We start from the raw sequence: 13,425 nt of genomic DNA on the forward strand, positions 1-13,425 counted from the left end.
AGTCAGAAAGACTATACTATAAGTTGAGCCAAACTAGGCCTAGGCTACTCTGTGTTTTTTGTAGACTAATTAGGGACTCTTTGAGGAGAAATAACTTACTATTTTATTTTTAGATGCTTCTTATTTCATCAGCTATCTTATTTCATCAGCTTTCTTATTTCTTATTCTTATTTGAAATTTATATTTCAAACATAGAGAGTGAATGTGTTTGAGAATATAGCCTCATGTCAATGTAAATGGTAATGTAAGGTAAAAAGCTAGACTGGAAATGTCAATTTGATCTTGGTATGAACATATATATTTTTAGAAAGAAGAAAACAAAGCATGTGGAGTCTAGGTTCCTTGCGTCGCCAAAATTCACACATTAGCCTAAATATAATAGGAAAAAAATAAGATTCCTAATGAAACTAATATACATATTATTAACTTCTGCACGAGGTTCATAATCTTTAACCAATCCGTGTATGTTGAAGTTTGGCATCTTCTCTTGCTGAATTTCCTGTGTTTGTGTTCCTGTTTAAAAAGAAAAGAATGTTTGTTTTCTTGTTTATTTAAGTATGCATGGTTCTTAATCATTGGATTTCCAATAAACACTAACCTTAGATTTATCTTTGAGTAATAAAATTTATTGTGGAAAGGCTCTTACCCTGGATCATTCTGCATTGCTAGAATTTGTATAGTCTCACCCAGTCAGAACATAACCGACTCTTGAATCGCTTATCAAATCAACCAACCCATCCAATCATAAAGTTTGCTTACAAAATTTGTTAAGAAGTGTCAGCCTAAACTAGTCTTGGAAAATTGTTTTGACTGAGACCTTAAGAGACTACAGACAGTCAATCATTTCAAAATTTTCATTTTTCCCAAAAATCTGCAGGCAGTATGAGCAGATCTAAATCAACATGTGCAAGCTCATGTGTTTATTTCTAATTTCTCTTTGCAGATTATTTTAGTTGTTTCAAAATGTTGAATAACCCTGGTGACCAATTTATCTCAGCGTTAGTAAAAAATTTACAAGCGGTTTGTCATGGAAATGTAGATTTCGATAAAAATGTGAAAGTTGTGGGTCATTTATTCCTAACAGTTGATAGTGCAACAGAATTTAATTATATTGTGAATGAAAAAGTTTCTAAAAGTGATGAATCTTCAACGACATTTATCAGTAAAAGTTTCTATGCCACTGATCCACAACAAAAAACACCAAAGAAAAATTTAGACAGACCACCCCCTCTTCCAAACACTGAAGACTTGGATAAAACTAGATGTGATAATGTTGCAGACAAAAAAGATTTAGAGAAATCGATTTCATCTGATTTCTATGTTAATTTACATAGGCTATCTGAAAGCCGCTTTTTTTCTTCACCCAATAACCGCTTACAGAGGTCAAACTCTAGAAGAAGATCTTTAGACTACATTAAATTTAAACCTCAAGAAATAACCAAAAGATCTTGTTTATCACCATCTGATACAAAATCATCAGAAGCCAAATTTTCAGAAAGACTTATGCCAACAATGACCTTACCTATCTCCATTGATCCAGCATCAGTATCAGCAACACTAGCTCATTCTTTACCTGGTGCTGATAAACCTGAATCCAATTCTACCTCCAGTATAACTGATATTGATATGGACCATACTAGTATTTATGGCAATGATAGTGCTTCAGCTAGTGGTAAAATTGAAAACTGTGCGACAGAAGATGAATTCTCAGTCACTTCTAGTCATAAAATGAATCATCTAATGTCTGATCCCCATCTACTTACATCGAATTCTGTGTTAAGGAATGTCACACAGGAACACTCAATACCAAATAATAGTTTAGATACTCAAGTTAAGGAAGAAGTAGTAGATTTGTCAAAAGTTAAACAAGAAATTATTAGAAATGATTCAGCAGGTAGGGAAATGCAAATTTAGATTATATCAATGCATGAAATATTCAAATCAATATGATAGAGGGACCAAAATTGTATTTTGAATGTGTATGTCGTTGCCATTTTCTTTTGGGAAAATTTCAGGCAATGCATTTGCCATTTTCAACAAAGCTTTCAAGGTTGCTTTAATGGCCTACCAGAGGAAATCTTAAAAGAATCCATAGATTTAACATAATCTAAAATATTTAAAAAGATCTATATTGACATGAGTCTGATTAAAAATATATACATAATTTTGATATACAATTTTATAAAAAAAATATGCACGTACATTTGAGATGAACAGATTAATGTTCTGTAAATAAAGTGCATGACCACAAATTATACACTATACAAGTTACCATAGGTTAATGAAAATGTTTACCTTATATTTCAATCTTCTATCATTTCAATGTATTGCTGGAAAAAACTAAATAGAATTTCTGTTTCAGAATTTGGTGGTTCTCCAGAATTTTTAAGTCAGCTGAGGCAGAAATCTCTAGGTGTATATCCATTAACTATTAACAATACTGAATCCTGTGACAGTTTGTCTAGTTTATCTAGAATGTTAACACCACAACCAACTAACTCTGATAAAGACATGTTTGGTAGGTGTCTCTATCTATATTTTTTTTCTCATCATAAAGGAAAATAGCCTCCTAAATTTACCCCCATCTTCATATTCATTAAAGCAATGACACTATTCCATTTATCTGGTAGTGTTTCTTTATGATGTTTGAATTAACCTAAACAAAATAATATTTTAAAAATTCTGGATAGGGGAGACCATTAGACTGTAGATTCAATACCTAGCCCATTTACTATTAGCTATAACTTAGAAATGAAGTGGGTGCAATTGGGTATAAACCATTCCATTGATGAATAAATATAGTAATAATATTCATTTGTATTATTAGCTTCAATTCATGTTGGGCTATCCTGCTAGATGTTAGGCTTCTCACAGTTTCAAAATGAAATAACATATTATTGAGCTTATTCCAAGCAAAACATAAAAGAAAAATTGGGGCACAAATATTTAACACTAATCTGTCTCACCATTTGTGATACTCATATGCACAGTGACTATGATAATTATTTCAGTGTATTAATGATTTAGAAAATTGCATGACTCAAAATACTTGTGCACATAAAAAATTGTCAAAATTTCCAAAGCCATCATATTTTTCTTTTAAGATTTCAAAAGTGGATCTGGTTCAAATCATGCAGTAAGTTTTTTTTAGTTTTTATTTATTACAATTATAGTGAATTAGCATCTGACAAGAAATAGCCTGTGTAGATTGTGTTCATCACATTTTTTTTTTATTACAATGAATTTCCATTGTGTCCAACACTGTTTGCTTTGGCTTTTCATTACCACCTTTTCTTTTCATCTGAATAGGTTTCATCTATATCTGAGTCTGTTACTTTTAAATCTGAATCTGAATCTTTCAGGGTATAGGTGAATGTTTTGTGTGTCAACTATGTGGAAAAGCATTTGGTTGGTTACAGAATTTAAAAAGACACCATCGTGTTGTTCATACTAATAAATCTTTTAACTGTGAACTGTGTGGGCGAGAGTTCAGACGAACTGATAACCTCAAATATCACATGATACATGTTCATGGTATGAACCTTCCAAAAAAATTAACCAGTTGGTTTCAATAGCATTTGTGATCAACTCCTAATTTTATTTAAACTCATGTAAGGAGAAATACATATGGCCTAGCTGCTATCAATTCTGTCTTCCTAGTCAATATATAGCCTCAAAGAACAACTAGTCAAAATATTTAAAGATTATGTGGAACTTCTTTATATAAGCATGCCATTTGTTAAACTCAAACCTCTTAAAGGGACAGATGCCATTTGTTAAACTCAAACCTCTTAAAGGGACAGTTGCCATTTTTTTTTAGCCAATTACACTTTAGCCTTAGAAATGAGCCTTTTTATACGCCCACACGTAAGATATCATTATTTAGATGATCCCTATCGATTTTCGTGATGATCGAATAATTTTTCACCGAAATATCGTGTCTGACTTGACGTTTTACTCTATTAGCTATATTGTGCAACTTGTGCTCACTCTACAGGCTACAATTCTTTACAGTGGGCGTATTTGCCAATTAGTAATAGTGTTCACAGCTCACTGTTGAAATTTGAGCCTTCAAATCCATGTGTGTCCAGAATTATCCACGTTTGAATGTTAACATGACGACTTTTAAGATTTTAAGATACTCTGTGATATATAGGAAAGACATATATGGGAATAGTGAGTAAATTTCCTAGTTTGAATTATTATTAAAGGAATTTTGCAATTTTCATACATTTCTAGTACATCTGAAGACTATTTACATATATTTAAGACTAAAATCAACCCCTGAAAAATGCTGCATCTTTCCCTTTAATAATGAAATTGGGAAAATGTTATTATTGCAAAACATCCCTTCAAGGAGCTATATCAAAGCATTTCTGACCCTTCTTGAAATAGCTTTACATTTTATATCTGAAAGAATCAAAGTCCATGCTTTGCCAGTACCTAATTTGAATTTAATAGAAAATTGATAAGCATAAATTGTTTTTTCATATTGCTAGTTCAATTTCATATTGAACAAATTTTGGAGAGTAATCTTAAAATGACTGAAAAAGCCAAAGCTCCAGTTTATTTAAATCTGGATGTTGTGTTTCCTGATTTTCTTGCACAGGTAACTATGGCATGCAGAGTTCCCCTTAGAAAAGACACGAAATGAAACATCCACTTTACCTATAAAATGAGATCTAAATTCCATAGACAACCAGGCAATCTATTTAAGAAATATATGAATATTTAATTGCAAAACAATTTCTGAATATTTGACAATTCTTAAAGCAATATTATACATCTAGTCATTATTATTTTGTTTTTGTATTATTTCTATTTTGATTATTATACTATTTGCGAAACCATCATTTGTTGTTCCTTAAAGTTTTACCCCCTTGTCATCGATTTTGACTGTAAATTGCCCCTTTTTCGAGACCTTTATTCAATATATCAGGCATATTTGATTAAATTGTTGAATCCAAGATGTAGTTCATACTCCAAAAGAGAAGTTGCATATAAGTATACAACCACACATTAAATATGCATGGCAGCTTTGTACTATATCATTTACAACAGTGACATATTTGGCAGTAGACTACACATCAAACTTTGAAAGCTAAGATCAGGATTCAATTTTGTTTATATAGTAAAGGGCAAACACTCAAAAACAATGAAAAAGAAAGTATTCAAAACCTTACTCGAGGACATACTTCTTGTATTAGCATATTCATTAACATTCTTCATTATATAGTATTATATTATGATATCCATATAATTATATAAACACAAGTCTGCTCCCCAAATGCTTTCGTATATGTTGTGTATTTTGGCTTTTTATACAGAAATATTTGAAAACTAAAAAGATTTAACATGGGAAATAAATTATTTATAGAAAATAAGCCCTCACTCAAAAGAATGGAATTGTTTATTTTATTAAAAAAAAATAAAATGCACTTGAACACTTGAATTTTCAAGTTAGTATGTTGAATTTTCAAGTTAGTAACTCGAATTTTCATTTTTTTTTTTTTTTTAATTTTCAAGTTAGTATGTTGAATTTTCAAGTCAAACTTGAAAATTGAAAATAGTAACTTGAAAATTCAACATACTAACTTGAAAATTCAACATACTAGCTTGAAAATTCAAGATACTAGCTTGAAAATTCAAGTTACTAACTTGAAAATTCAACATACTAACTTGAAAATTCAAAAAAAAAAAAAAAATGAATGGCCCTAATACGCTTCCGTATAAATGGCATGGTTATTTCATCTGTATTTTGAAATATCAGTAAGACAGACATTCTTTGTTCACTCTCATTTCAATGTATGGTGTAATCCGCAGAGTTTTCATATAAAAGGAACATTTCAGTATACCATTGCAGTTAAATCACTTATAGCTAAAGCTTCATAAGGCTTATAAAGTTACTATAAATAGAAAACAAGTTCGTGCAAAAACTGTAATGGCTTCGGCAAAACCTCTTCCTTCTTTAGATGAAGTAAAATCTTATATATCAGAATTTTCCAAAAGTATTGACAATAAAGAAGTAGCTACGGATTTATATAATTACATTCGACACTTGAAACCTAAAATCGAGGCAGCTAAAGAAAGAAAGCAAGCCAAGGAGTGAGTATTTATCATTACGATACTTTTCAAGGGAGGTAATAGATACATTGTTGTACTGAATAAATGTCTCTGTAGCTTACAATAGCATAATGGGTTCAATTATCAATATATTATTCTACATTTTATGTATTTTGTGATAAAAAGTTGGAGATAACTACTATCTTTTGATACATAAAAAAGTTGTTAAAAAATAAAAATTGTTATTTGTTACATTGTTGCACTTAGTGGTTATTTTTGAATAATATTATATCAAATTAATTCCAGTTGGTTAGAATGGGCAAAAAGATTAAAAGAACTAAAGATAGTCAAAGCTAGTGTTCCTGTAGCAATTCTTCCTAATGGTTATAAAGCAGAATTATTAGATGTCAAAGTAAACAGTGTTCGAGGTCCTGATGATAAAATTTATGATGCAAATGAAAAAATCCGACAGTGGGTGTGTATTTTGATGATGTAGTATAGGCTATTATTCTTAATGATTTTTGCAAGTTAACGAGTATCTGGAAACTAAAGGCCCATTTTTTAATTGGCAAGGATAGTTCCCACTTCCCACTGATCCATGCCATAGCCACTTACAGTAGATGATTATTGTTAAACCTAAATAGTCAGATGATGTAGGCTACAATTTTGGAAGGATTTCATACTAGAATTCTATTATTGTCTGCTCTAGGTTGCTAGGGGAAACTGTTTTTTGAATATATCAAATGGACCACATAATGGAACAACATGTATATTATATGGTTTAAAGAAATTTACTGGAGGATTAGGTGATGATGATGATCGAGACAAGGGAGATAACACAACATGGAAAAAATATTTTACAAAGGTAAGAATACCATGTAAAAATGTTCCTTGTATTGAAAGAAATTCCTGGAATAGTCTGTAACATTGTAAAAGATGATTTTCTATGCCAAGTTAGTCTTGCTGGACAGACTTATAAAATTCCTATAATTAACTTCAATGCCAATTCTTTTCAAAATATCGTATATGTAAATGAAAAGTTAAACATAGTTTTATCTGAAACATTGCTTTTTTCAGCCTTTAGAATCCACTAAAAATATCATATCCACAATAAAAGCTAATGGTGAAGCTGCCCACTTTAGTTGCCAAATTATAGATGGTCAATTTGTGATGTGTGGTGGTTCAAAAAATGTGCATTTAATATTTAGAAGAAGAGGTAAATTCATGTATTTTGTATTTAGATTACAGATCAGATAAGAATTTGAAGCAAATGTTTGTATCATGTAGTGATCTATTGTTTAGGCTTTTTTTCAAAATTTGAAAGTAGTGTTTCTTCCACCAAAGAGCAAGTTTCTAGTGCTACCTGATTCTGTTCATGTAGCCCACCTGTCCACATCTATAAACATGTACTGGTGTTCTTTAAATCTTTAAAGCTGAATGTGAAAATTTAAACCTGCCAATTTATTCCATTCAACATTATTAGCTTGTAAATGATTCTATCGATATATAACTGTATATTTGAAACTATGTATTGTAGAAGATATAGAAAGGTATAATGAGCCTAGATATAGAATAGCTAGAGAAGTATGTGAAGCTATCATGTTTAACATAGAACTTATGGATTCTCATGAAAGATTTTTGTAAGTATTATCAGTCTAATCAAGCATCTGACTGACTCTTGTGAGTAAAGATATACTGATTGATTATTTGGTACGTGTAGTAATTGAAATACTAATGAAAAATGATAAAATGTATTTGATTCCAATAAGCACCAAGAACAGCACATTTATACAAATGTTGGTAATTGACCAGTATGATTTCATTTACAATCTATACTTACTATCCTTCCTAAGAAAATATCAAATCAAAATACACATAAAATAGTTTCTATGGTTTCTAAAATTAAAAATCCAGCATATACACTCATGGTAAAGTGATTCTTGACATTTGATTCTGTTTTGTTCTCTACAATGACAAAAATTAATTACAATTAACTTTATTACTATATCTGTAATTTTTTCAGATTGTTAAGTTTTTTATCCTATACTCATTTCACAGCCATATTTGAAATTTTATCACCAGATCATCAACATGTAGAAAATTTCTCACATTTAACAGGGTAAGTAGACCAGATAATTCTTTGGAAAACATTTGAGTTGCTTATTCAGTAATTCATGTAATTTTGAATTTAAAATTTTAATTTCTACCTGGGTGATAATTATTTTCACCTGAATACCTGAAAATTAGGTAATAATTCATGTAAATTTGAATAATAAACTTTAATTTTCACCTAGGTAAAAATAATTTCCACTTATTTCAACAAATGTTTAAATCAATATATTAATGTCGTATGTGAGCCACCGTAGCAACTACAGAATTTCAACATAGATTAATGTGTAAAACTGATCATGACCTAATAAAGTTATTAATTTGCGGAAGGATGCAATACTAATCTGGCTATTTTAGCCTGAAATGATTTTTGAGTGATAGAAATTTGAATTTTTTTGTAGGAATGAATTAAAGTTTATAACATGGACTGAAATAAATCTTGACAGTAGTAAAGAAAATGAATTATGTACAGTACCACCACATGTAGCTATTGAGGTAACATATGTTTAACTCAATATTTTTATACCTCTGTACACGGGTCCATATGAAGTATCTTGACAGACTAGCTGTCTGGGAAAAGTGGTCTGCTTCACCTATAAGGTACTTATTTCAATATTTCCAAGCAGTTCAGTTTACAAACAATCAACTTATATTTACAGATAGCTAGAGCCTTTAGTCTACCAACTGTTGATTACCAAGTTTTAACTATGTCTCATCTAGATGAACATATGACAAAGGTGAGTTTCATTATCAGAATGATTAGAATAAATATATCATTACATAGCATGCATATTGATAAACTATAAATATATTTAATATGACATTTAATAGCAGCATATACTGAAGTATAATAATGAGTTCACAGTATGTTACTCAGATTAAACAATATTGTATTTTGTAATATTTTCTTACAATAATAAAATACTTTCACTTAAAATACTCCTCAATACATCAATAATTATAGTGAAGGCAATACAGAAATATCTAATTCTTTGTTATATAGATAAGAAAAGGTCATAATTATGAAGGAGAAGTTTTATATTTCCTAGATGAAAACTCTAATGTTATTGGCTTATTAAAAAAGAAAACAATATGGTGGGTATTTACAATCACTTTCTAGACATTTTTTAAGACTAATATTTTGCTTATTTTAAGAAATGCAGTATTCTGACCAATTTGACTTGAATACTTAAAGTTAGGAACTGAAATGCAAGTTATCACTATCTATTTATCACTAAATATTTACTACTATGAGTAACATTTTAAAATTATATTCTAGGTATATTTTATGTCGAGCTACAAGAGAAAAAATTAAAGCAGCCTGTATATCACATCTTAAATCCCCAGAATCATTCTCTGTATCTAAATATATTAATAATGTAAGTATCAATATATTATTTGAATAAGTAAGTTTGGGGGTAACAATTCTCTGTGAATATACTTATGTAACATCTTCATTACAAATATCTACAGTAGTCACTTTGATTGTGATCACGTATTTCTACCAATAAGAAAAGCCAGTACGTAGGCTGTATTCTATAGCGTTCTAAGCTGTGTCTCAACGTGTCATGCATCATCTTTGATTTGAAATTGGTGTAAAACATGGTAGATTGGAGTTATTGAAATTTGATTCAAAATAGATACAAAATGATGAGTAGTTTTATGTGTTGATGGGCTTGAATAGAAAGTATCCTCTATCACTCTTGTGAATAGGTACTGTTACTAATGGCTAAACTGGGCTTTATGATCTATTTTGTTAAAAAAGACAACCTATACTTTGGGAAAACCTCATACCTTTACTGTAAATATTTTAGATTGAAAAGAGATTTAATGAAATTCAATCCTGGTTAGGTTTAGATACTGAAGGTTTAACTCAGTGGAAGGTTAGTATATCTTTGTCAATATTTTCATCTCTTCTTACCAGTTTAGCATATTGTTTTGTGTCAATTTTGTGCTTTTTGCCATCTATGACAAGACATTACTCATATTGCAACTGGATACAGAAATTGTAGACATGTTGGTAACATTCTTTAATGAGTTCAGTAAGCACTGGTGGTTTTTATTCTAGTCACTGGCAGCAAATTTTTTACGCTGGATAATGGATAAGTTAGAAAATGGCTCAACTAATGTAGCAGAAGTTGTTGACAAATTTCCATTTTTATGGTATGTATTCTGACAATTTATTTTTTCACAAAAGCAAGAGAATAAAATGGAGCATATAATTTATAGGGCAAATGTTGCACCTAGTAGCATTTGTAAAAATTTTCATAAAATAATGAATAATATATTTTGTCATTTTTTTTTGTAGGGGAGAATTTTTAAAAGAGACAGATTCCACGGATCAAATACAGTTTAGTTGGTCAGAACCTAGTGGCTCTGATGATTAGTTTGATTATTAATTTATTAATGACCAAACAATTACCTTGACTTCTCCATGTCAGTGCCTTGACTTTGTAATAAACAAGTTAATAAGACACCACAATTTCCCATGATAATGTCTAAAAGACCTGGACTTCTTGACTAGGATTCAAAACTTTTACCTTTTTTTTTCACTTTTATGCAATATTTTTATATATTCTAACTGATGAATTTTGTAAGTGCATTGTTTATATTTGATAAAAATAAGTTTTAATATCAGTTTATAGTAATGTGTACATTTGTATTGAATTGCTATGTTTTCACGCATCTGAAAAGCAGTTGTACAGTTTCAGATATAGAACTTGTGTTCTGTATGTTTTTATAAACATTTTTGTTAATTTTATAAAAGGCATCAATTGTCAGGGAAGCAAAAAAAAAAAAAAAAAGTTAATTGTATTATTATGTTGTAATTTATTTTGTTCAAGTTTTTTTTATTAATTCCTGTGATATATTAATGTCATTTATTTTTCTTAATTTATAGTTATTAAATAAATTTATATATAGTTATTGAATCTATTATCTATCAACATTACGGTTAAACATGGGTTGCTGCATTGATTAAGTTGAATCTTGAATATAATATTTAAATAGTCTTCATTTTCTTAAAATTTTTAGTGGTCTGAGTCTGGTCTATTAGGTGCGATTTTAGGGTTGTGCTTTGCAGGGTTGTTGGGCCAACAATGGGCCTTTATGTCATAAATAGACCAGCTTTGTCTATTGGATTCACTTTGAGAGTTACAGCCCCTAAAATTTTGGGTATTGTACCTAAATGCCTTATTGAGACTAGGTTGAAACAAGTTTGAATTTGATTTTTGACATCCCTGGGAACTTCCATGTTCAAACTTAGGTTTTCACTATTAAATAACTGTCAAAATTTGCTTTAGGCCCCATAACAGCTACAATTTTCAATGAATTTGATGAAACTTGGTGTGAGCATTGAATTGATAAGATCTCTGTCAAGTTCGAATTTGGCGATTTGTTGATGAATGGATTTTGAGTTATTGTCCTTGACTTAGTAAAATCATGTCAAAGCTTGTTTGTGGGCACAATAGACGCTACAATTTTCAATGGATTTTGATGAAACTTGGTGTGAGCATTGAGATCTTGTGAGATCTTGGTCAGGTTCGAATATGATTATTTTACGATGAACGGATTTTTAGTTATTGCCCTTGACTAATTATATTAGCGTCAAAATGTGCTTGTGGGCACACTAGAATCTGCAATTTTCATTCGATTTGAAACTTTGTGTAATCATTGGAAAGGATAAGATTTTCAGTAAGAAGTTGATTACTTTTCTGAGTATTGAATAGAAACCTACGGTGGCTCACATACGACATTTTCCACTTTTTATTTTGAATTAAAAACTTTTTTTTACTTGGTGAAATTTAAAGTTTTAAATTCAAAAATACAGGAATTATCACCAAAGGTGAAAATAAATGTTTTTAATTCAAAATTAAAAGTTAAATATGTCGTAACAGATAAATCATTATGGTTCATGTTGCTCCTTTTTGAGTCTAAAAATTAAACAAAGCTGCCATGTGGACGTAATAACGTAGGATTACTTTGCCTGGAAATCTATCTCTTAAAAACATTTTTATTTTCAACTCGCCATATCTAACCTTAACCTGAAAAAATAGTAATTACAAAATCACTGTCAAATCACAGCGCAAAATGAATTTTCTGTAGTCAAAAATTCCAAAATGAAGTTCTAAGCGAAATGAGACAATGTGTGCTATCACACATAGCTATTAATCAATTGGTGTATGCTATACTCCATGCTCAGTCCGTACATTTAACTTTTTTCCGTTACTTTACGGAAATTAATGAGGCATAAATTATGCACATTGATAGCGGGCAAAGCGCGTCTTTGCACAGTACTAAAGCGTGAATTCCTGAATAATGAACTTGCCGGATCTCCTTTCTCCAAATTAGGTTTGTAATATTTCCCCCATTTTACTACTATAACAGATACATTGTTGTGCATTGGTACCGAGAAAATTGTTTGCTCTGGAATTCTTGCGGCTTGAATGGGGGCACCTGTTCGTGTTGTTAAAACATTCATGATCATTGAGCCGCGGCCATGATGCCATTTCTTGGTTGAACAACATGTCTCGAACAAATATGGTATTTCAGTTCTTGGCTTATAAATATATTATTAGTTTGTTAAGCAAATTAATTTTTATAGCATATGTCCTAGCAAATGTCCTTATTTTCGTTCTTCTGACCCAATTCTTTGTAATCATTCACATTACCTTTTTGCCTTTGTCCTTATGATTCTTACCCGACACTGGGCGACAGGCGTCTGAGCTGAGTCTGAGGTTGCATCTGACTTCCTTGTGCTTGATCTTGGATATTTTTTGTTTGAAATGATGTGGATGAATAAGCATCGAAAGGGTAATGCTAGCCTTGATCAGGCTTGATCTATTGATATTTGACTTGTTATAGTAGATCAATCTATTCATGTAGAGACATTTCTGAAACAAAATTTGACTCCCAAGAATTGGAAATTCGGTGATTTTTACACTTTACTTTGCACACTAGAAAACACACATTTTGTGTAAATTGTCACCTTGTTATATCGTTTGTATTTCAGGACTTTAAAATTAAATGGAGATAAAAATGGCATCCTTAGATGAAAAATCTGCAAACCAATTTATCTCAGCGTTGGTAAAAAATTTACAAGCTGTATGTCATGGAAATGTAGATTTTGATAAAAATGTGAAAGTTGTGGGTCATTTATTCCTAACAGTTGATAGTGCAACAGAATTTAATTATATTGTGAATGAAAAAGTTTCTAAAAGTGATGAATCTTCAACGACATTTATCAGTAAAAGT

General features: G+C 30.4%; 1 protein-coding gene across 1 annotated transcript in view; it reads left to right on the plus strand.

The window, feature by feature from the left end:
* The window catches only part of LOTGIDRAFT_91808 (hypothetical protein), a gene marked incomplete at both ends in the record, with an annotated part of 45,977 nt that overhangs the window by 25,065 nt on the left and 7,487 nt on the right, over positions 1-13,425 (plus strand). The window contains one exon of the mRNA XM_009055908.1: positions 3,370-3,527. Within this exon, the coding sequence (XP_009054156.1) occupies positions 3,370-3,527 (158 nt within the window). The remainder of the gene's footprint in view (positions 1-3,369; positions 3,528-13,425) is intronic.

The sequence above is a fragment of the Lottia gigantea genome (genome assembly GCF_000327385.1).
Source record: "Lottia gigantea unplaced genomic scaffold LOTGIsca_26, whole genome shotgun sequence".
Lineage (NCBI taxonomy): Eukaryota > Metazoa > Mollusca > Gastropoda > Lottiidae > Lottia > Lottia gigantea.